At 39.0% G+C, this 25,527-nt stretch overlaps 1 protein-coding gene across 27 annotated transcripts in view; it reads left to right on the plus strand.

Moving 5' to 3' along the window:
- RIMS1 (regulating synaptic membrane exocytosis 1) overlaps positions 1-25,527 on the plus strand; it is a 513,389-nt gene that overhangs the window by 301,952 nt on the left and 185,910 nt on the right. For all 27 annotated transcript variants that reach the window (XM_084623248.1, XM_084623228.1, XM_084623249.1 and 24 more), the window contains exons 5-13: positions 5,329-5,396; positions 7,022-7,132; positions 9,891-9,990; positions 13,436-13,559; positions 20,335-20,381; positions 21,440-21,552; positions 22,878-23,008; positions 24,323-24,494; positions 24,623-24,779. In XM_084623248.1, the coding sequence (XP_084479374.1) occupies positions 5,329-5,396; positions 7,022-7,132; positions 9,891-9,990; positions 13,436-13,559; positions 20,335-20,381; positions 21,440-21,552; positions 22,878-23,008; positions 24,323-24,494; positions 24,623-24,779 (1,023 nt within the window). The remainder of the gene's footprint in view (positions 1-5,328; positions 5,397-7,021; positions 7,133-9,890; positions 9,991-13,435; positions 13,560-20,334; positions 20,382-21,439; positions 21,553-22,877; positions 23,009-24,322; positions 24,495-24,622; positions 24,780-25,527) is intronic.

A 25,527-nucleotide genomic window follows, 5' to 3' on the forward strand; every position in this document is an offset into this window, starting at 1 on the left:
AAAGTTACTGTTGTTAACACATTATATTTAGTTTTTGGTTTTGTTTCAGTCACTGATATCCCATTTTGTTTGGATGTTTATTTCTATGTATCAGTAACAGTAATGATCTAAAAGTGTTCTTCGCTTATATAGTTATACTTTCTAAAAGTTAATAAAAGCACCCAGGCATTTTGTCTAAGGTGTGTCTAAAAAGTAAATTGGGATTTTCTGAATTAAAATACATATTAGAAGTGAAATCCTGACCCCACTGAAGTCAATGTGAGTTTTGCCATTGACTTGAGTGAGGCCAGGATTTCACCACAGGGTTTTTAATAATCACCAAAGCGTGCCTAGGCATATCATGGGACAAGTATGTGCAGATTTTCTCCACAGTATACCCTCTGCCAGTACACACTGTGGGGCATGAATTGTCATCATTTAAAAACACAAGGAAAATAATATGCATATATGTTTGAAGGCAGGTAATGTTAAACTTTCTTTAATGAGCTGTTTTTTTCCAAACCTAGCAAAGAGTCACCACCAAACTAAGGGGAGACCATGTGCCACATATGAAAGTAGAGGTCCAATTTCAGCTCTTGGTGAAAGACGAATTGTTTGGTGGGACAACTCCAGTTACTTCAAGGGCTGAATTTAGCTTACATAGTTCAGTTTTCTTTTAGCTATTTATTTGCATGTTAAATGATAAAATTGGCTAGTTTTAATTTGTTCCTTTACATCACCAGTTTTATTTAAACTTAAAAAATTGTCTACTTTGGCGCCAAGATCAGGTATATAAATACTACTAGCGTCTCAAAAATGGTTTAGAATAAGTTGCCCTTTTCAGCGTCAACAATTGCTTTTGATAATACTCTATATTGTCACAAAGGGTAATAATAATGCAAAGGTATGAAAGGTAATAGAGTACAGGGGGCATATAAATATTGTGTTTTAAAAAAGAGAAATGATCTGTTGAAAAAACAAACAAAAACAACATACCCAGGCTCTGTTCTCATTGCATCAGGCTCTCTCTTCCCATTTGTTCCATTCCAATCTGTCTCATTTTCCCAAGTCCTTCCCAACACCTTTTGCAGCCATCCCTCTCATCGTAAAGTCACATTCCATATTTGGCTGGTCAAAATACACTGCCAAGTCATTTGTTCTCCAGCCCTCCCATTACACAGCCCCCTGTGAGCTTATACATCCTTCGTCACTTCATCCCCAGTGCATGCAGCATGCTCTCCCCTCTCCCTCAAAGTCCCTCAAAACACTGGTTCTGTGATTCCAATCTGCACTTGCTCCCAAGTCCTCCCGAACATATCCACTGAGTTTCCCCTACAACACCCAATTGATTCATGATTGCTCCAGTGTGCATCATCAGTAGTCTCTTCTCTCTACACACAATGCATGTCACCTCTGTCTGTCCTGAACAAAAATAAAAATCACAACTTTGAATTAAATGTGTTGCATTATTTCCTCTGCCTGTTTGTTTGGTACCCTGTGTTGCATTCCTTTATGGCTGGCTCCCTTTGTGTGTTTCCCTAACTGTGTCATAGAATCATAGAATATCAGGGTTGGAAGGGACCACAGGAGGTCATCTAGTCCAACCCCCCTGCTCAAAGCAGGACCAATCCCCAATTAAATCATCCCAGCCAGAGTTTTGTCAAGCCTGACCTTAAAAACTTTTAAGGAAGGAGATTCTACCACCTCCCTAGGTAACAGATTCCAGTGTTTCACCACCCTCCTAGTGAAAAAGGTTTTCCTAATATCCAACCTAAACCTCTCCCACTGCAACTTGAGACCATTACTCCTTGTCCTGTCCTCTTCTACCACTGAGAATAGTCTAGAACCATCCTCTCTGGAACCACCTCTCAGATAGTTGAAAGCAGCTATCAAATCCCCCCTCATTCTTCTCTTCTGCAGACTAAACAATCCCAGTTCCCTCAGCCTCTCCTCATAAGTCATGTGTTCCAGAACCCTAATCATTATTGTTGCCCTTCGCAGGACTCTCTCCAATTTTTCCACATCCTTCTTGTAGTGTGGGGCCCAAAACTGGACACAGTACTCCAGATGAGGCCTCACCAATGTCGAATAGAGGGGGACGATCACGTCCCTCGATTTGCTCGCTATGCCCCTACTTATACATCCCAAAATGCCATTGGCCTTCTTGGCAACAAGGGCGCACTGCTGACTCATATCCAGCTTCTCGTCCACTGTCACCCCTAGGTCCTTTTCCGCAGAACTGCTGCCTAGCCATTCGGTTCCCTAGTCTGTAGCTGTGCATTGGGTTCTTCCGTCCTAAGTGCAGGATCCTGCACTTATCCTTATTGAACCTCATCAGATTTCTTTTGGCCCAATCCTCCAATTTGTCTAGGTCCCTCTGTATGCTATCCCTGCCCTCCAGCGTATCTACCACTCCTCCCAGTTTAGTATCATCCGCAAATTTGCTGAGAGTGCAATCCACACCATCCTCCAGATCATTTATGAAGATATTGAACAAAACCGGCCCCAGGACCGACCCCTGGGGCACTCCACTTGACACCGGCTGCCAACTAGACATGGAGCCATTGATCACTACCCGTTGAGCCCGACAATCTAGCCAACTTTCTACCCACCTTACAGTGCATTCATCCAGCCCATACTTCTTTAACTTGCTTTAACATCCAGACCATACTTCTTTAACTTTAAGTTTAACAAGAATACTGTGGGAGACCGTGTCAAAAGCTTTGCTAAAGTCAAGAAACAATACATCCGCTGCTTTCCCTTCATCCACAGAACCAGTAATCTCATCATAGAAGGCGATTAGATTAGTCAGGCATGACCTTCCCTTGGTGAATCCATGCTGACTGTTCCTGATCACTTTCCTCTCATGTAAGTGCTTCAGGATTGATTCTTTGAGGACCTGCTCCATGATTTTTCCGGAGACTGAGGTGAGGCTGACTGGCCTGTAGTTCCCAGGATCCTCCTTCTTCCTTTTTTTAAAGATTGGCACTACATTAGCCTTTTTCCAGTCATCCGGGACTTCCCCCGTTCGCCACAAGTTTTCAAAGATAATGGCCAATGGCTCTGCAATCACAGCCGCCAATTCCTTTAGCACTCTTGGATGCAACTCGTCCGGCCCCATGGACTTGTGCACGTCCAGCTTTTCTAAATAGTCCCTAACCACCTCTTTCTCCACAGAGGGCTGGCTATCTATTCCCCATGTTGTGATGCCCAGCACAGCAGTCTGGGAGCTGACCTTGTTCGTGAAGACAGAGGCAAAAAAAGCATTGAGTACTTTTTCCACATCCTCTGTCACTAGGTTGCCTTTCCACATCCTCTGTCACTAGGTTGCCTCCCTCATTCAGTAAGGGGCCCACACTTTCCTTGGCTTTCTTCTTGTTGCCAACATACCTGAAGAAACCCTTCTTGTTACCCTTGACATCTCTCGCTAGCTGCAGCTCCAGGTGCGATTTGGCCCTCCTGATTTCATTCCTACATGCCCGAGCAATATTTTTATACTCTTCCCTGGTCATTTGTCCAACCTTCCACTTCTTGTAAGCTTCTTTTTTATGTTTAAGATCAGCTAGGATTTCACCGTTAAGCCAAGCTGGTCGCCTACCATATTTACTATTCTTTCGACACATCGGGATGGTTTGTCCCTGTAACCTCAACAGGGATTCCTTGAAATACAGCCAGCTCTCTTGGACTCCTTTCCCCTTCATGTTAGTCCCCCAGGGGATCCTACCCATCTGTTCCCTGAGGGAGTCGAAGTCTGCTTTCCTGAAGTCCAGGGTCCGTATCCTGCTGCTTACCTTTCTTCCCTGTGTCAGGATCCTGAACTCAACCAACTCATGGTCTCTGCCTCCCAGATTCCCATCCACTTTTGCTTCCCCCACTAATTCTTCCTGGTTTGTGAGCAGCAGGTCAAGAAAAGCTCCCCCCCTAGTTGGCTCCTCCAGCACTTGCACCAGGAAATTGTCCCCTACGCTTTCCAAAAACTTCCGGGATTGTCTATGCACTGCTGTATTGCTCTCCCAGCAGATATCAGGAAAATTAAAGTCACCCATGAGAACCAGGGCGTGCGATCTAGTAGCTTCTGCGAGCTGCCGGAAGAAAGCCTCATCCACCTCATCCCCTTGGTCTGGTGGTCTATAGCAGACTCCCACCACTACGTCACTCTTGTTGCTCACACTTCTAAACTTAATCCAGAGACACTCAGGTTTTTCTGCAGTTTCGTACCAGAGCTCTGAGCAGTCATACTGCTCCCTTACATACAGTGCTACTCCCCCACCTTTTCTGCCCTGCCTGTCCTTCCTGAACAGTTTATAACCATCCATGACAGTACTCCAGTCATGTGAGTTATCCCACCAAGTCTCTGTTATTCCAATCACATCATAATTCCTTGACATCACCAGGACCTCCAGTTCTCCCTGCTTGTTTCCAAGGCTTTGTGCATTTGTATATAAGCACTTGAGATAACCTGCTGATTGCCCCTCATTCTCAGTATGAGGCAGGAGCCCTCCCCTCACAGACGTTCCTGCCTGTGCTTCCTCCCGGCATCCCACTTTCCCACTTACCTCAGGGCTTTGGTCTCCTTCCCCCGGTGAACCTAGTTTAAAGCCCTCCTCACTAGGTTAGCCAGCCTGCTCGCAAAGATGCTCTTCCTTCTCTTTGTAAGGTGGAGCCTGTCTCTGCCCAGCACTCCTCCTTCATGGAAGACCATCCCATGGTCAAAGAATCCAAAGCCTTCTCTCTGACACCACCTGCATAGCCATTCTTTGACTTCCACAATTCGACGGTCTCTACCCAGGCCTTTTCCTTCCATGGGGAGGATGGACGAGAACACCACTTGCGCCTCAAACTCCTAGTGTCTCTAGAGTACTCATCATCATTGTGCACAGGCACCTCTTCATAGTTTCTTCTTGTGGTTTGCTGTTGGCCCCTCCTCTGGGTCAGCTGCAACCAAATGTCTCTTTTTAGTGGCAGCTTCCTCCAGAATCATAATTAGCTTTTTAAAGGGCTGGCACTGTGTGTTCATCACAGTAAGGATGAGAGGTATGAAAGGGGACGTTTATCACTGGAAGGTGGGTTTCAGCAGCACAGAAAGTCAAGCTGGGTCATGCAGCAGATATTCAGTGAACTACTGAGAAACTGAAGGTCTTTGTACTGTGACACATTTTTATTTTTGAAGTGTTGGTATATATTGTTGTCCCTAAATTAAAACATTTAAGATCATTCAAATCATGGTATAATTTATGCATTTGCTTCATAGAATTATTGTACATTAAAATTCATGCATACAGGTGATGCATTCACAGACATTTCTCTCTGTATGAGATTACAGATTTCTTTCCATTCGTATTCTTCCAGGTGACTTGGATTATTACTGGCTGGATCCTGCCACGTGGCACAGTAGAGAGACATCCCCTATTAGTTCGGTAAGAAATAGGCAATGTAGGTTTATAGGTATGAAATAAATTGTTAAGAGGTTTGTTAATTATTTCATTTGCGTCACAGTGGTGCCTTCTAATCTTAGAATCTATGAAATTATGAATTTCAGTCTTTTAAGATGCTCACTGATATTAGAACTTTGTTCTAAACATGTGAAAAAATGTTTGTAGATCGTGAGAATCAAAATCAGGAAGAGATTTTCTATCTGAATCTATATTAGAAAAATAACTTGAGTATTTAATCTGAAGTAGAGATTTTTTTTCAAATGAGGCATTGTATTTCAATCCATTAGGGCCTAGGCTATCAGTCAGACACCAGTGATGTCAGTAGAATTTTTGCCCTTGACTCTAATGGGAAAAGGCTCATCAGACTTTTACTATATAATGAACATATATGAAACAGCTGAATAACATAAATATTATTCTACAGGACTGTTATTTTTAAAAGGAATTTTCAAGATAATGGAATACAAAGTAATGCATTTATTTTTACAAGCTGAAATACATCTTAAATGCATTAAGCTTCAAATCTGTTTTATGACTGCACTTGCACATTTTGAGTGTTGAGATAATTTTACAATGAAGAAGGGTAATTGTAAATAGTTAGTGAAGCAGGAGTCAAGAACTATAGTTAAGGCCCTACCAAATTCACTGTCCATTTTGGTCAATTTCTTGGTCATAGGATTTTAAAAATAGTAAATTTCTTGATTTCAGCTATTTAAATTTGAAATTCCACAGTGTTGTAATTGTAGGGATCCTGACAACTCCAAAAAGGAGTTGTCGGGGGGAGGAGGGGAGGGTTGCAAGCTCATTGGAGGGGGGCTGTTGGTACTGCTACCCTTACTTCTGTGCTGCTGCTGGCAGTGGCTCTGCCTTCAGAGCTGGGCAGCTGGAGATCAGCGGCTGCAGGCTGGGAGCCCAGCTCTGAAGGCAGAGCCACCGCCAGCAGAAGCCTAGATGTAAGGATGGCCTGGTATTCTATTGCCACCCTTACTTCTGCGGTGCTCCCTGCAGAGCTTGGCCCTCAGTCAGCAGCCGCCACTATCCAGCTGCCCAGCTCTGAAGGCAGCAGTGCAGAAGTAAGGGAGGCAGGGTATGGTGTTGCCACCCTTACTTCTGTGCTGCTGCTGGTGGGACGCTGCCTTCAGAGCTGGGTGTCCGGCCAACAGCCACCACTCTCCAGCTGCCCAGCTCTGAAGGGAGTGCAGAAATAAGGGTTACCATACCATAAATACCATAAACCCCTCCTAAAATAACCTTGTGACCTCCCTGCAATTCCCTTTTAGGTCAGGACCCCCAGTTTGAGAAACACTGGTCTCCCCCATGAAATCTGTATAGTATAGGGTAAAAGCATGCCAAAGATCAGATTTCATGGCAGGAGACCAGATTTCACAGTCCGTGATGCATTTTTCATGGCCGAAAATTTGGTAGGCCCTAACTATAGTATTATAACAGAGAGAATTTTGTCATAGACATTATGCAGCCAAAGATTAGTTGGATTTATCTCTACTGTGACATACTAATTTAGCTGATTCTATTTGTGTGTGTAAAACAGGAAGAGATTTCCACTTTTTTGCTTCCACTTTTTTGCTTCCACTGATATTTTCTAATAGCATCCCGTAACGTGGCAACCATCTAAAGAGGGGGATCGCTTAATTGGACGTGTTATTCTTAACAAGAGAACTACCATGCCAAAAGAGTCAGGTGCATTACTGGGGCTAAAAGTAAGTATTACAAAGATTATGCTGTAAATGAATGAAACTTCCATTAGCCTAATAGATAACCGTTTCGTACACTATAGCATAACATAGATATCCAAAAAATCTCCAATTATACTGCCATTTGAGACCAATTTTACATAGTTATGTTAAAAAAGAGTGGAACATAGCTTTTCCCCCTGTGCATTGGACAGCATCCTGAATTGATGCAAATATATCAAATATTGCCCTCCACTCCATTATGTGTACTAGAACCCCATTGACAGTGCAGCCTTTGACATGTAACATACAGTAGCTGCATCTGATTGTGTCTATTTAATCTGTCATGAATAATGACTGCAGTATGTATATATTACCCAGATATAAGAACACCTTCTCTGTCTCTCTGTAAAACATACAAAAATAAAATACAGGAGAAACACACACACTAGATAGATAGATAGATTAGATTAGATTTAAAAAAACATGGCATGAAATTCTATAATTTAGATCCTGACTCTGCCAGATACTGAGTGCCTCCTCAAGCATGCTAAGGACCATCAAGTACCCTGAGGTTGCAGGTGTTCAACAAAGCTCAAGATTTAGCCTCAAGTGTTTTTTGTTTTGTTTTTTAAACCAAAATTGTGCAAGATGAAGTGGAAATGCACCCTAACTCAGGCAGACTTTGTTAAGCCTTGAAAAATTAAAGTGAAATATTATCAGCGGAAACCTTCTTTAATCCCTTTTTTATATTAGCCTATTTACCCATGGCAAAAGGACAGAACTGTTTTGATTGGAAGGCCATGAGCTAGAACATAGTCTATTCATCTGCCTGTTCTCCAAGCATACACAGTACATCCTAATGCATTCATGGATTTACTGATTTTACTACATGCATTTCAATCGTGTAATCTTCATCTCACGTTCCACATTCATGAGTGTCATCTAGACACTAATATTCACAAAATCAGTGTTTAAAATCTGCACTGCTGGGAAGAAACACAAATTGCACACAGTATATAACAGTGCATCTGAATAGTTTTGGATAAGTCACCTTAAATAAATAACTGCCCTTCAAAACCTAGCAGTGCTGCTCTTTAATATAATTCTCTTAATATTTTTGCATCTGTAGCAAAACTGGTGAGTTCTGACTTTTTCCCAGTTTCACCCTGGGCCCAAAAATTAAGACGTTATTTTAGGGTAACAAAATCTACAGCTGACTTTTCCTGACTGGAAACGAGTTGGGTTTTTTTTTAAACTGGAGGAAAAATGCTAAAGATTTAGGCCTCAAAACAGGAAACCTCTTTTAGGGAACCTCTACTGTTGCTTTCTTGATTCTTACCTTGATTTGTTATGTGCCGTACTACAGATCATTGACTCACCGGTAGGCTTAGCAGGGTGTCCTGTTGCATCCTTAAAGCTAGTGGAGAATACCTGAGATTCAATTGTATAAATCAGTGTACTAAAATTAAGATCAGCCACCACTGTGGCAATGTGAATAAATAAAACGTTATCAATGGCTGCTACACTGGTGGGTAATGAACATTGTAGTGCATTTCATTATAAAACTCTACGCAGAATATTTCTGAGAAGACCCACTGGCTGTACAGATTCATTAGGACAACCCAGCCATTCAGAAATGACCTGTAAAACCAGCATGATCAAAATATTGGTTTTGTATTGCTTTAAAAAAACTTTAGGCCTGTACTTTGTGTAGATTTTTTTTTTACTGTGAGTAGGTAGTGTAACTTGTGTCATTGCATTTTTTTTTTATTTTGACAGAATTTTTAAAATTCCAAATAGAGACTGTCAGCCCTAGGTAATATGTCTGAATTGATAATGACCACTGTGGACAAAAGCAAAATCTGTTTTATTGCTACACATATTCACATACTGTAAAAATGTCAACATGTCTTTGGTTTTTGCATTGATGTTATTTATTAACTGGCCATGTCATTAATAAGACAATCAGCAATTTCTGTATGCTGAGAGGAAAGAGGTTTTAGAACTCTTCCTTGCCTGAGTCCCTTTGAAGAGACTCATGTCGCTTTCTCCATCAATGTACTGTGCATCCTTATTTGGAGGACACTGTCATCTCTGTTGGACAGAGGATGGGAGAAGTCTGGTGCCTCTGCCTTGCTTTCTCTTTCATTAAATCTTTACTGCCTTCTGATGAAGGTGTCAGTGTCTGTTGTTAGCTGCTAATGATATAGTTCCATTTGTTGTATTTAGATGTACTGTTCTCATGTATTCCCTAATACTGTACACAATACATTTTTAGTTGAGAGTTTCAACTTTTACATTATTGGTTTTTTAGCACTTCTATACTGACTGCTCTGTAAGGCATTTCCATGCTTACAGTCTGCTGTTTCTGCACATCCCAAACAGTTAACCATAGATTTGAACAAAACACGTTTTGTTGATTATTGTCTCAAAAAACCCACAACTGATCATTTCTGATATTTGAAATGCTATGCTATACATTCTGAATGAGTCTAATTAAACTAATGTTTTCAGAGGCAAGTAAGAGGGAATTTCAAGCTCTCTTCACTCTCAATGTGACACAATTATGCCTTTTTTTATACGACACTCTCCTTAGCATGAAGTCCATATACAAATACCGTTGATAATAACAACACAGTTAATTGTGAATGACTGAGGCCCTAGTTTTAAAAATAACGTTAATGTGATTAAATAAACCATGCAAGATAAACTATTTAGATTATATTCCTTAATACGTTGCCAAGTTTGTGGTTTAAAAATACATAAATTTATGATTATCCAGGTTGTTGGAGGAAAAATGACAGATTTAGGACGACTTGGTGCCTTCATTACCAAAGTAAAGAAGGGTAGTCTAGCTGATGTGGTGGGACATCTAAGAGCAGGTAATAAAATCAACTATTCTTAGACAAATTCATGTTATTGTTGTGACTTTCTAAAATGAAATTGTTAATGTTATGTATTATGTGGATAATTTTCATATATAAATATTGTAAATGAAAAATGTTTTTCATGTTAATGTGGGCAGTTTTAATAACATGACTACTGTATCACTACATAATTACATTTTGCTTGGATATATGTGTAAATTCTATATGGTACTTATTAGCTGCTGAAGGATCAACATTGAGTTTCACCAGTAATATTAATAAAATAAAGAGTGAATGGTTTTAGGAAAAAACAGAAAAGATTTTCTCAAATAAAATCATTTTATCATGAAAATTATTTGTAAGTAATACTCTGAACAAAAACAGTAAAAAGTGCAATGCCTTGAAAATGAACTGCACCTAGATTTAATTCTGAGATTGGCAGCTGGCAGAAGGGAAAGAGGGAAACTGGGATTAGAAATTAAGGGGGAAAGTGGTGACTGGGCTGGCTGGCAATGAAACTGGGACTGGGAGCAAAGGCAGAGACTGAGATTGGGAGCTGGACTGACTGGGTAAAGAGACTGAGATGATGGTATGAGAGAGAGAGGAGACAGATCTGACAAGGAACCAGAATGCTGGGGTAGAATTGAGAGTGTCTAGGCAAAGAGACTGGGACAAGCAGCTGGAGGGGAATAGGCAGACACTGAAATTGGATGAGGAGAGAGCCTGGGAGATAGTGGGGACAGATGGGAGGGGATTAGAGGCTGAGTCAGGGGAGAGACAGTTTGGATGAGGAGCCAGGACGGGTGAACGGAGGACTGGCTGGGTAAGGAAACTGGTGAGAAGTAGCTGCATGCAGTTGGGAACTGTCAAGCAGACTGCGACAGTTGGGAGAGTCAGGAAGTGTGAGACTAGGACTTGCTAGGTAAAGGGACTGGGATGAAAAGCATGAGACAGGGACTAGCTACGTGAGGAAAATGAGATTGGGAGAGGAACAGGTTGGAGGGGACAGGGCAGAAGGAGTCAAACTTGGTGGTAACTGGCAGGAAAGTCTGTGCCCTCCAAAACCTGGAATGGAACCAAAAATTCTTGAATCTCACTACTCCTTTTCTGTCAGCAAATATCTGTGAAAACCAATGACAACCACATCTCTCATTAGTCCTGGTCCACATTGAGGATGACAACCTATTACTGTTATCAGTTACTCCATTAGCTTAATGGACAGAGGTCTGTGCAGTGGATCTAAAGTAGTGGTTCTCAGCCCATGGGCCGTATTTGGCCCAATTAGCACAGAGCTGAAAGGTCGTGCCCAAGATCCCGGGTTCCCAGCACAGGGGTGTCCGAGCTGCCCTGCTGCCCAGCACCGAGGGGTCCGGCTGGGCATGCCCTGTGTGGCGGGAGTTCAGGGTGGAGGCTGCCAGCGGGCCCCACGGGGTAAGGGATTGCTGGCAGCCCCACAGGGTCAGGGCTCCGGGGGTCCTGGCCAGCCCTGCAGGGTTGGGGTCTGGAGCAGCCAGCCCGCCCCATGCCCAGCTGCTGCACCATCCGGCGCGGAGGGGTCAGGGCTGCCAGCGAGCCCAATGGGTTTGGGGATCCAGGGTTCCCAGCCAGCCCTGTGAGCTCTGGGGATCCGTCACAGCTGTCCAGCCCTACAAGCTCCGGCGCTGCCGGCCTGCCCCTCCTGGTGGGGGTCAGGGATGCCGCCAGGCCCCTGCAAGCTCCAGGTCTGAGGCAGCCGGCCCAGCCCATGCAGAGGGGGTGTCGGGGCTGCTGCGCAGCCATGTGACGGAGGTCCGGGGAAGCCACCTGGCCCCACTGGGTCCAGGGTCTGGGCAGCTAGATGTCGGGGACCAGTGTCCAGGGTAGCCTTCTGGCACTGGTGTCCAGGGTGGGCAGCCGGCCGTCCCGCATAGCGAGGGTCGAGGTTGGGGCTGCTGCTGCCCTGCCACCCAGCCCCTGTGGTCCAGGTAACACACTGTGGGCTGCATATGTGGCCCACTATGTGTAATCAGTTGAGAACCACTGATCTAAAGGGTCCAACCATGCTACTGAACATACAAATGTCAATACAATGCCACAAGATAATTTTTTTCCAGTTTGCTTTTTTTAAAAAAAAATCTAGGAACTTATGCACACAAAATCTATATTAAAACATTATTAAGGTTGCAAAGTCAAACATTCAAAAATTAGGAAATGCCAGAATTAAGGTTGGCTGTACTAAATAGGCTGCTAGTTAGTTTTAGATAAATAACCCAGTTTATTTCCCGCCACTTGATAGAGGAAAACTAACTTCAGCAACGCTGAATGATAATACTCCTTCATTAATGTACTATAACATTTCACATCCTAAAGGATCCCAAAGTGCTTTACAAACATATACAAACTCTGCACAGTGATCTTTATGTCTACTCCTGAATTGCAGATTCCTCAGAGTTGAAAGAATAGTAATTGTTGAACATAGAATTGTGGAAGGCAGAATGTAATTATCTGAAATCAAGTTTGACTAGGATGGACTTTTAATCTTATGAAGAATTCCTTTAGATTTTTAACAAACTCAGTTTTTCAGGCCTTACTTTAGATCTTATCCAAAGGCCTCTGGCAACACAGTTAAAGCCCGACACCGTACCTGAGTCATTGGTACAGGACTGAATCTGAGAAATACTAAGTCATTATCACGAAATAAAATAGTAATAAAACAAAATGCAGTCTGCCTTGTAGTGCTTTTGATTACTGCCTATGGTTGGCCCTGTTAGTAATTGCGAACTTATTTAATGGTTTCCTGAGAATTAATTTTATATATTGACCTTATTTTAGAAAACATTTTTAAGGTTTCCCTCTTGATGTAACACTGACAAATATAGAGATACATTGTAAGTATATGTTTGAATTCTAGCTCTGAACACCTTAAAAGAGTGATTAACTCTCATCCAACAATTTCACATCAGCTTGTTTCTTTTATCTTTCCAGGAGACACTGACTCATCCATCACCTTTTAATCTTTTGTTTCATTTAGTACAAGCTATGAAGACTACCCTTTGGGTACCAAAGTCATATTAAATACATATTATATAACTGTCATTGAAAAATCTCATGATTTGTAAGTTTTTAACTCTTAGGCAATCAGATATGTTACTTTTGGAGATCAACCTATCTTTATTATACACAGCTCTCGTTAATAAAGTGACTCTCAAAAGGTAGCACACTTCTTTCATTTCATGGCACAATACTGGTTGCCATATTATTTAGGAAATATTGAAAACACTGTACTGTTTGCAGGTAATAGCAGTGTTTTGGAAACGAGTATTGAGAGTGTCTTAAAAACTCTTTCTAATATCTTCACAATAGTATTTTTGATTTTAGGGAATGTAGCTTAGAGTTACATTGACTTTATATATGTTTTGCTGTTTTTGTGAAAAAAAATATGGACAATAAGATTAAAAATATCTTTCTTTTTAAATTCAAGGGGATGAAGTTCTAGAATGGAATGGTAAACCCCTGCCTGGAGCTACAAATGAAGAAGTTTACAACATTATTTTAGAATCAAAATCAGAACCTCAAGTTGAAATTATTGTTTCAAGGCCTATTGGGTAAGGCTAAAAAAACATGCTTCTTAAATTTAGTAAATTACATGTATTAGCAGGATTTTTAAAAACTGATACATATCTATATATATTTGTAGTGCTGTAAAATACTCTGATATGTTAACATACTAGTCAGTTTGAAAGTTATTACCTTATAATATTGGAGGACAATTTACCTTTTGAAACGTTTACTTATAATCTCAGGTTTCAGAGTAGCAGCCGTGTTAGTCTGTATTCGCAAAAAGGAGTACTTGTGGCACCTTAGAGACCAACAAATTTATTTGAGCATAAGCTTTTGTGAGTTACAGCTCACTTCATCGGATGCATTCTGCATTTTCTACTGTAGCTGTAGCTCACGAAAGCTTATGCTCAAATAAATTTGTTAGTTTCTAAGGTGCCACAAGTACTCCTTTTCTTTTTACTTATAATCTGTATACTCCATTTTCTTCACTGCTGTTACAAACTTAGATTTGTTCTATAGCTGCAGTAATATCACTATTAAGGCGAAATTTTTGAGACAAAGTAGTAAAGAGCATATTTGTCAAATGGCAAAGGGGAAATATTGCCAGTAATGAACATAAACTGAATAGACCACCTTAAGGACCTTGCCAGAGATCAATCTGGGTGGCTCTTGATCTGCAAGGGGTCTTGTCCCTTTGGGATTTTCCATGATGTTGACAAGAGAAACTTGGATCCTGATTCTGCAGGAGGTACTCAGGTGAGACTCCCATTACAATGGGTTGGAACTGTGCCTGAGTAAGACCTGCTTTGTTAGGCTCTCAGACTTGATTCATTCACAGTAACATCAATTATCTGAACACTGCTGACTTGGAAGCAGGCATCAGTAAACATTAAACATCATATGACTTGAAATAAATCAGTTCATGAGGAATTCAAGGAGTGCCATTTATAGTTAAACATTCTAATGTCTAAGTTATTTCCAAGATTTTTTTACCGTAATTATAAATGATACCGTCATTAAAAGGTGTTTGTGTAATATCTGTGTTCATTAGTTTATAAAATCATTCTCATAATAACAGTTTACATTAAATTATTCTGAATTTAATATAAATCCAAGTTGGAAGTTGCAAAATAATGATAATTTGGGGGACAAATTCTGTTTGTCTAGATTGTACAAATAGTCCCATAAGGAATCAGTGAAACTATTTGCTTAAGTAAAACTAGTAGGGTTTGGTCCTAGAGCTGTGACCAAACTGGGTACGTCTACGCTGCAGCTAGGAGGTGTAATTCGCAGCTCGGGTAGACATACACACGCTAGCTCTGCTCAAACAAGCACCGAAACATAACAGAATGGCTGTGGCAGCCTGAGCTGTGTCTCTGGCTAGCCACCCAAATACAATCTTGACGACTCCCCGCATACACACTCAGGCGGGATTTTGGTTTGTCTCAATTTTTTTTACTCAGGAATAACAAGAGGTGGGCAAACAGTCAGAGTTTAGTTTCAGATAAAATTTAGTAAAATTTGAAAATGTTTCTTTAGTTTCCTATCTGAAATTCACTTGCCCAAATGTCAGTGATATGTGTTCTGTATGGCACTCAACACTAATGCTTTAGCAGTAATCTTCTAGTTAGAAGCCCAGCTGTTTTTTTCTCCAAAATTGTGCATTCTTTTCCCAATCTGACATTTCCGGATTTCATCCATGTCATAATTTATCTGAAATGTGTCTCAGATCCAGTAATGATCTTTAGAGTCAGAAGCTTGAAACACTTTATTCTTACTAGAAGGTTCTGCTCCCTGTGCTTGACAATAAACCTCTGGTTTAGTTAACATAGAATGATTGTTTAGTATTTACCAGCTGTTAATGTACCTGTGATAATGTGAGATGGCTACATTTGGTAGATGTTGAACGTGTTTTTTTTTTAATGGAGACCACTGTACTTACACAGAATTGGTGTACTACATTGGTACTTCAAGAAAAAGTAGGTTAGAGAAGATAAAAATTTTTGGACAGCCATCTTGAGAGTGGCCTTTTAAATGGAAGGTGAAAACTTGACTGTGAATTTGTTACTCAGAGACGGAAATCAGCATTAGGATGGTAACTGCAGCACATATAAAAACCTAATGCTGTATTTCTTATTCAGGCAAACTCATCCATGTACTTTAATAAGGAGATTTGCCCAGGTGAAGACTGTAGAATCAGACTCTAACTCTTAAGAATACCAAAACCAAACAAATGTTTTTGAAATTTTTAGTCTTAGGTCCAAGCTTTCCTATACTTAACTATGTAGCAGAACCAGTATGTATTTCATTGGGCCTAGATTGGACCTCGGTGTGGTTTTGGGTGGAGGAGAATGCAAAATAATTAAACAACTTGAACAATTAAGGCAGAAATACAGAAAGAAGATGCTGAGTAAGTAATAGAATATTGTTAAATTGGCACTTGCAGATAGTGCAGCTTTAGCGATAGTAACACTGACATATTTTAAGTACTGCATTATGTATGGTTAATAATTTGTAAGATAACTGACCAGTAGAGAAGATGAGTAAATGAGGTAATTATAATAACTTTCAAAAGCGTTAAAGTACAACTGAAAATGTTCAGTAAAGTTTTCTTGAAGAAGAATTGTACATAAAATACAATTGCTGAGTAATTAGATTCAAAGTACATGCAATACTGAATGTATCATACTAAGCCCACTGTAATTTTTTTTTTACTAATGTCAGGAATGTACCTCTTTAGATCTTATAGTGTTAAACTTGACAGTTTTTATTGCACTTGTGAATAGTAGAACCCAAATGTGATTATTTGCTTCAACATATGGTTTGATCAATGGATAGTTTCTTGCAGTAATATTATAGACCAAATCCTGCTCACTTTAATCATGTGAGTATTCATATGAGAGGTTTCAGTATTACTATATTATTAAATCAGAGTAGGATTTGACACACTACCTAGAAATGTCCTTCTGCTGTAATCATTCATTCCTGACATTTCACTACTTACAGCTATTTCCTACTGTCACTAATAACTGGAAAGAACAAATAAATGTCACAAATGGACTAGAGCATATAACTTGAAATGAAAGGCTTCATTAAAGACTTGATAGTGCACCCATTGCAGTCAAAAGATAAATTTCCATTGACTTCACTCAGAGCGAGATTGACCTGTCTGTCATTTTTTAAATGGTCAATCACACACAATTTACAACAGAAGAAATTTTGATAAAGGCTAACAAAGAACAATGCACCATAAAAATAATTATTTTCTTTAATTCTGAAATGCTACATTTGAAATAAACTGTAGTATAGGAAGAACATTATTATTGTTGTTTGCTTTTAGATGACAGATTGCTAGTCTCCTGTAGCTTCTTTTTTGCTTTGCCAGCTGAATTATGTGGTGACTCCAAACTCATAAAAGTGAATCTTAGTATTCAGCTATTAATAGAGATCTTCCTTTGTTTAATACACAATTTAATCTAATTTCTTATATAGTAAAATCTTCAGGACAGGGATCCTGTCTTTCTATATGTTTGTAAAGCAACCAGCACCAAAAAATTCCCAATCCTGACTGGTGCCTCTGGACAAGTAATAATAATAATGATACACTGTATTAAATATGGGTTGACATTGAAATTGTAATTTTATCCTTAATAGCACACCATATATTATTATTTCTTGAAGACCAGTAGTGGTAATCCATTATTATCCATTTTCATGTGCAGTGACTTCACGTCCTTTGTACCTATATAAATAAGTAATGTCTTCCATGGCTAAGAGTCGCACAATCAGATTCACAGACTATACTATATACATGCTAGTCATTAATAAATGTCATGTGATGTGTCAGTACAGAATTTTGTAGGGATTCCAAGTAAAGATGATTTCTGAACTGGTTCCTCAAATCCCTGCAGTAAGAGCACCATAACCTGGTGTCTGTCGCTGGCCACATTGTCCAGTGACAAAGACAATCATACTTCTCTGCAGAAATGGCCTTTAAATTATAAAGAAACACAGGATGCCACATTTGTTTTACTAGCCAGAGAACTGTTGCCCATTCAGTCTCAGGTAAACCTTGCGGAGATTGTACTCTTTAAATGCATCACCTAGATTCCTGGGGTGATGTCTTGACCCCCCACTCTTGCGCTCTTCCACCAAGAACAAGGGACAGAGCAGTGTAAAGGGGCTCTAAAATGCTAGTTCCAGCTGTGGGAGAAGGATTCCCCCGGCACAAGAACTGCAGAAGACAGCCATTAGCTTCTTTTCTGTGACTCGCTTACAAGCTCTGATGTAAGGAACATGCCAAGGAACATGAGCAGGGTGCCAGAATGAGGCTGGGGGCAGGAACAGCATGTCGGGGCAGGGACACAGCAGCCCTGAAGACTCTCTAAATTATGCAAGGGATGTCTCAGCCCTCAGAGCAGACCAGGTTTATTTCGGGGGTGGGCCCAAAGGTGGCTTAAAATTAAAGCGTTTTCTGCCTGGAATGTACAGTTTTAAACAAAGAAGGCATGATTATTTCTCCCACTCCCCAGTTTCCATAGCCTGGCTCCAAAGACCAGTTCTATGTTATCTTCTTTAACCCCCTTTAAGCCCTCCTCTCTGCTCTTTAACCCTTGGCTTGTGTCTTCCCCTCCCCTTCACTGTCTTATTCAATTTTCTTCTTGTAAACCATAAGGGCCTGATTCTCATTCTCATTTTATACTTAGATAGTGTAACCGCTCTGACATTTAACTACTCTGACAGTGCAAAGTGGCTTTAATGTAAATAAGAATCAGCCTGTAAGAATCAGTGAAGTCTATCTATCTATCTATCTAAAATTCTTTTAAGTGCTTGTGTCTCCTGCCAAGTCCTCCTGCCTCTACTGCTCCAGGTAATTCCAGCCTTCACCACCCATTTTTGTGATATCTGACACAAACATATTTGTGCCTTCTTCCACATTGCACTTTTCCCTCCTTTAAATCTTCCCTTCAGACTCACCTTTGCTCAGAAGCCTATCAGAGATCAGCCAATTTGTGATGGTTATCACTTGATGGTAAAGGAAAAAAAGGGAAATGTGTATATTCGATAATATAACTCGCTCCCTACCCTCTCCTATATAACTTGTCATTTTACATACAGGGCAAGGACCATGTTTTCATACAGGACCATGTTTTCAGCCTAGTACAATGGGGTCTTTATTTAAATGTCTAGGTGTTATTGTAATATAAACAAAGCTACATTTCAATTGGGAGTATTTTTAAATGTTTGGAATGGGAAAAAAACATTAACTAAGTTAATATATTACCTGTATAAAAATCAGTTTGGATCTGTTGAGTAAATGCTGCAGGTTTGGTGGTTAAATATGCTAAGTTCCATGTTAAATAAAAAGATTGAAATACTGCTTTAAATGGAAGACATCAACTCAGCCTTGACTATAGAATGTCTAATAACATCTCAATGATGCATTTGTGTCTGTAGTTTAGCAAACCAGAAATACTCTAAAGAATGGAAAATGCTGTTTCCATGACTTTATTTCCATGAGTTTTGAGGTGACCACATCATTCTTGAACCGCAAAGGCAAGCCACAGGAAAACATTTCCATACACTATAACATAAGATGTAAGCTGAACTGAGATACTCACTAATAGCTCTGGAGTTTGGTTTTGTTTTTTGTCTGTCATATAGACCAAGATTTAAAAAAAATAAGAGCCTAAAGTTAGGCTCCTGAATCAATTATTAGGTACTGGAGCTAGAATTTTCAAAGGAACCTAAGGGAGTTAGATGGCCAACACCTATTGAAATTCAGTGGGACTTGTTTATCAATTCCCTTAAGCTCCTAAGAAAATTCCAGAGGAATTTACCTGATTTTCAAAAGTGCTGCATATGTGGCAACTCTCATTAGCTTCAGCACTTCACCTGAAGACTCTAAATAAGGGGATAGTGCCTTAACGTTAGACTTCACTTTTTGCAAATTTTAGCTGTAAATTGTATTGCAGTTTGTGGTTTGGATTGTATTATGAGTGTTTAATCTCTTTTTTAAGTGACTCATTGAAGAAATTTATTTCCTTTCTTACTCCTGGAATGTATTTTTGGAGATTGTTGGAAATAATACTACAGGGCCAAATATTAATAACAGCCAGATTCTGACAGCCACTGTAAAGCTGATGTCAGTGGGGTTACTCTGGATTTACACTCATGTAACTGGATCAGAATTTGATCCACTCTTTTTCTGTGTGGGTGTGTGTATGTGTCTGTATGTCTATGTATATTCAGTTGCAATATGTTGCATGTTTATAGTCTTTGAAGTAATACGTTGTTATCCTTTTCTTTGTTTATTTAACATTGCCCATGTTATCTGCTTTTTCTCTTTATTGTCATAAGACATTTTCATCGGTTTCATTCATCGAACTCCTTGAGACATGTGTATAAAAATTACTAGTGAGTTTTACAATCTATGTTGTTTTGATTTGACCAGAAAAGAAGTGAGCTTCAGTAGCCGTAAGACTTCTTATTTCCAAAACACTTTTGCTGTTTTGGTTGTAAAAATGTTTTGTAACCTCCAACTACAATATTAACATTATAGTGACCATGGTTTGTTTTTATTCATCATTTGAAAAAAGTCTTCTTTGGGATTAAAGCTTTCATGCACATTAGTAAACAGTGGCAAGCCGTCCTGAAATAATTCTCCTTCCTTACCACATATTGACAAACATATTAAAACAAAAACTAACAGATGTCCGAAAAAGGTGTGCCAGAAACTTTGTAGTTAGCTGTGTCTGTTTAGTACTGTGGATCAGCAGTTCAGTTATTTCTTATTATTTTTTGTATATGTCTTTTTAGTGACATTCCAAGGATTCCTGAGAGTTCCCATCCTCCATTAGAGTCCAGTAAGTATACGTTTTGTTTTTATCTGCACACATATTGCAAAAATATTTTTACATTAAAAACCCTGTGTTTCCTGTATCATTGTGTAAAACTAGAATCAATATTATATAGTTCAAATCTGGGCTGTATTTTAATGCTTTCTTCCACAGTAACAATGAAAGTCCATGTGGTGTTAATACCATGTGGATACAGCATTTTTTGTGGTCCCAGACAGTCTAATCTTTCTAGATCAGCACTGTAAGAAAGGTAACTATTATTACCCTCATTTTACCTATGAGAAAGATGAGGCAGAGGAATTAAGTAAGGAAGTTGCCAGAGGCTGCAGAGGGAGTCATAATTTCCCATCTCTGATTGCCCTTCCCCTGTTCAGATTCCTAGACCACATCTCTCCCTATCTGATCCAGAATGTGCCCCTCTGTGAGTCTCTTAGGCCTTGTCTACACTGCCACTTTACAGCACTGAAACTTTCTCACTCAGGGGTGTGAAAAAGCACCCGCCTGAGCAAAGCAACTGTGAGCACTGTAGAATGGCAGTGTAGATAGTGCACCAGTGCTGGGAGCCATGCTCCCAGCACTGATAGCCACTCCCCTCATGGGGGTGGGTTTTTTTACAGCAGGAGAGTAGAAGCCTTTAATAAGGCACACCTGAAAGAAAGCAGCTTCCACTGGAATTGAGGGGCACCTGATAGTTTATTTCACATAAGAGATTCCAAAATGTAGGTAGAAGTGAGATCTTGTCTACACAATAGCTTGCACTTGCTTAGTTAAACTGGTGCAGACCCGTTTGGATACTCTTATTTCTGTTTAGCTTAAACCTGTTCCTAATTTACTTGACCTAAACAAAAATTTGACTGATTTAAACTGAAATAGGAGTGTCCGCGCAGCTTTTTGCACCAGCTTAACTAAATAAGTTTAAAATCATACTTTAAAATAAACTGATGAAACTGCGTATAAACCAGCCTTGAATAGTTAGAAAACCAAAGTAATTCACAGATCTAATAAAATTGGCTTGAAATCAGTTCTAGGTCTTCCATTGTTTCTTGTTTCTTTCATTCATTTAGGTTCAAGTTCTTTTGAATCTCAGAAGATGGAAAGGCCTTCTATTTCTGTTATTTCTCCAACTAGTCCTGGAGCTCTAAAAGATGCACCACAAGTCCTACCAGGCCAGCTTTCTGTAAGTGTATATTGTACCCAGAGGGAATACCATTTATCTGTTACAGTATATTTTGTTTGTTTCTGTGAGTATTGAGAAATATCTAGCTATGTTACATAACATGGGTAATCTATTATTAAGCAAATAATCAGTTTTCTGCTGCTCTTTCTGTTTCATCTCTGTGTAGGACATGTGAAGAGTTATATTCTTGGAAGGTCTATTCTGTTCAACGACGCCTTTTTGATTATATGAACATTACTTCATATAATTTTATGTGATTATAATGGAAGTTGTGCGTATAAAAGATGTAATGAATACTCTCATAGATTATTTGTACATGCTTCCAGTCTCTTTAAAGGTATTGGAGTCACTTAGATAGTAATTTTTCCAGATGCTAAGCAGAGAACAGACTCAAATATGCCCTTATGGTACAATTATTTTACGAACTAGCTTGATCACATTTAATAGTTTTCATAAAAGTATCTGCTAAACAAGTCAGGTTAAATGCATTCCACCTCTACATCAAGTATCACCACAGTACAGGCTTCCCACCTAGCATTTAAGATAGCACTACTGAAGTAAACTCACTCCTATGTAACCCAGTGTACTGCATGACTACGTACAGAACATAGTCTACGGGCTAGACAGTATAGCTAGCCCACAGCTTCCGTCTGTAGCAGGCTGTAATCAAAAACATATGCTACTGCTTTCTAAGGACCTGATCATGTATCAATTGAAATCAGTGGCATATATGTTTGAGTGCAGGATGAGGCCCCAAAGAAGCAATATTGTGAGCCTCTCTGTATATTTATCCATCTTGCTGTAAGAATTCTCTCTCCACAAAACAGAGCTGAGATAGCAAAGATAACAGTGGCCAGTGTCCCCACTGCCCCCTCAGTACTGTAAGGCTAGGTTTTGCTTCAGTGAGTTAGAAACCTAAGAATGTTAGTTATACTTGAAGAATGTAATGAAGATCTGTGGAACTTTTATTTAATAGTCAGGTTTTTTTGAAGAGTGATATTGCCAGAGATTTCATGATCCAATATTTATGTGCAAAGCCTTTGCGTATTCGAAAAAAGGCTTGGAGAAATAACTGTCATGGATTCTTCCAAATTGGCTGAGAGCCATTTTTTTAGTTCATGTGGTGTGATTTCTGCCATAAGAAACCCAAAACGTCCAAACTAAAATCTCACACAAAACAAAAGAAAAAAATCTTGTAGAAAACTGTATGAAACATTGTTAGCCCTTCCGAAAAACATTTTATGTTTTGGCTAATGATACGCAGCAAAAATAATTGTATATACTTTCATTTTCATGAATAATTTCTGGTAACTTGGATCTTGTAGGTGAAACTGTGGTATGACAAAGTGGGGCATCAGTTAATAGTAAATGTTCTACAAGCAACAGATCTGCCACCTAGAGGAGATGGGCGTCCCAGGAATCCTTATGTAAAAATGTATTTTCTTCCAGATAGAAGGTAATATTCCAAGTGAAAAATGTATCAAGTGAACATTTTAAATATTTTAGTTATAGTTTAAATGCATGTTTCTCTCATATTTTCCTTTAATAGTTTATTGTAGTTTAGATGAACCTTAAAAGGTATAAAACTAGCATGCATTTATAATCAGATAATATCAAATTGTAAGTAATTTGCTCCATGGAAATATGGCTGAACCTGGAATACTGCACAGCAGATACTGATCCATTTTAGACATAAAAGATCATTAGGCTTTTTATCAGTAAAATGTAAGTAAACATTGATTTCACCATACACATACAAACAGATAAAAAAATATTCCAAACAATAATAATAGAAATTTACAGATAGGCAAAGTAAGAAAAATGTTGCTTGAGGTCTTATTAGCGTTTGATCTAAGGATATTTACTTCATGTATTTTGACATGTGATGTTGACAAATTGTGTTTTAATTATTATACAACTTTAACTTTTTTGAATCTCATCACCTAATATCATTAAATAATTATTGTATGCCCCCCATTGTCTAATCCCTCCCATAATTTCCCACAATTGTAAAAATTTAAATAACTAAAAATTGAAAAAATGCTTAAAATTTATAATTTTGTACAACTGTGAAAATTTAAATAGATACAGAAAAATGCTTTAAAATAAACATTGATGATATCCATCATAATTATAAAAAAATACAAATTGAATATTGCCAAGCCTAGTAATCATGATGTTTAAATCAGAAAGGATGAAAACAAATATAGCCTTGAAAAAAGAAAAGGAGTACTTGTGACACCTTAGAGACTAACAAATTTATCAGAGCATAAGCTTTCGTGAGCTACAGCTCACTTCATCGGATGCATCTGTATTCTTTTTGCGGATACAGACTAACATGGCTGCTACTCTGAAACCTAAAAGAAAAGGAGTACTTGTGGCACCTTAGAGACTAACCAATTTATTTGAGCATAAGCTTTTGTGAGCTACAGCTCACTTCACTGGATGCATTCAGTGGAGAATACAGTGAGGTGATTTATATACACACAGAACATGAAAAAATGGGTGTTATCATACACACTGTAAAGAGAGTGATCACTTAAGATGAGCTATTCCCAGCAGTGAGCTGTAGCTCACGAAAGCTTATGCTCAGATAAATTGGTTAGTCTCTAAGGTGCTACAAGTCCTCCTTTTCTTTTTGCAAATACAGACTAACACGGCTGCTACTCTGAAATCTGTACTCTGAAACCTGTAATTATAGTCTTGGTTACTAGATGGCAGTATGTGACCTGTTTTTGCATTATAATTTACAAGAATGTTTATGTTTCAGTGATAAAAGTAAAAGGAGGACCAAAACAGTAAAGAAAAGCCTAGAACCAAAATGGAACCAAACTTTTCTCTATTCACATGTACATCGTAGAGATTTTAGAGAACGAATGTTAGAAATAACCGTATGGGACCAGCCAAGAGTACAAGAAGAAGAGAGTGAATTTCTTGGAGAGGTGATATATACAATGGCATTACAAAATAATTATATTTTAAGCATATAAGAAAGTCTAACACTTCTGTATTAAAAAAATAATGCTGTGCAGTTTTAAACTAAGATTAAGTTCAATAAATTTTCTCCTAGATCCTTATAGAGCTGGAGACAGCACTTTTAGATGATGAACCACATTGGTATAAACTGCAGACACATGATGAATCCTCACTACCTCTGCCTCAGCCATCACCTTTCATGCCGAGGAGACATGTCCATGGTGGAGAAAGCACTAGCAAAAAATTACAAAGTAGGTCCAAATGCTATCGCTGTCCGTTTTCAGTTTTAATTTGGGAATGATTTGTGACAGTCAGTTATGCTGTAATAATGTTTAGATGAAGTTTTGGTCGTCATATTCAAAAATAAAGATATTCTTTCCAAAACATAACTGAAAATACAATTGGAAATGGAAAAACTATTACATTTCCTGATCAACCCCACTGTGGTATGCAACTTCCAGGTTGGCAACATTTGTTGAAATTACCTATAGTTTGAAATGTTAGTTTTTGCATAGCTGTCTTTGTTAAACACTGAACTGAGCATAATACATGATTTTAACAAGGAAAATGGGATGTTTTTATGATTACTAAATGTTGGGTCTTAAAAAAAAAAAGCTTCAGACTCTAAAGCCTGGGAGCAGCTTTTAGTGTATTGATCATTTCAACCTCCGACACACTTATTGTCCCGATACAAAACTTACTTTTGCTACACAGAATGCGTTTGTATGTGTGTGATTGGGAAGATGAAAATCAGAAAATAGTACAATAGTCAAAACCTGTCCTTCTCTGATCAGGTATTAATTTTTTGAGAATTTAAATGTGAAAACAATGGTTTTTAAAAAGTGGCATTTCTCAGAGCCATAGCATAGCATATAGTATGGGTTGAAATAGCTGCTATATGGAAATAGCTGCAACCTGTAGCCTCTACTGTACCATTTTGTCTGAAATTAGATTACATTTTAAAAATATGAAAGAAATAAAGAACAAATTCTAAAGGTA

Source organism: Lepidochelys olivacea, assembly GCF_965140295.1.
Source record: "Lepidochelys olivacea isolate rLepOli2 genome assembly, chromosome: 3".
In the NCBI taxonomy this organism is placed as follows: Eukaryota; Metazoa; Chordata; order Testudines; family Cheloniidae; genus Lepidochelys; species Lepidochelys olivacea.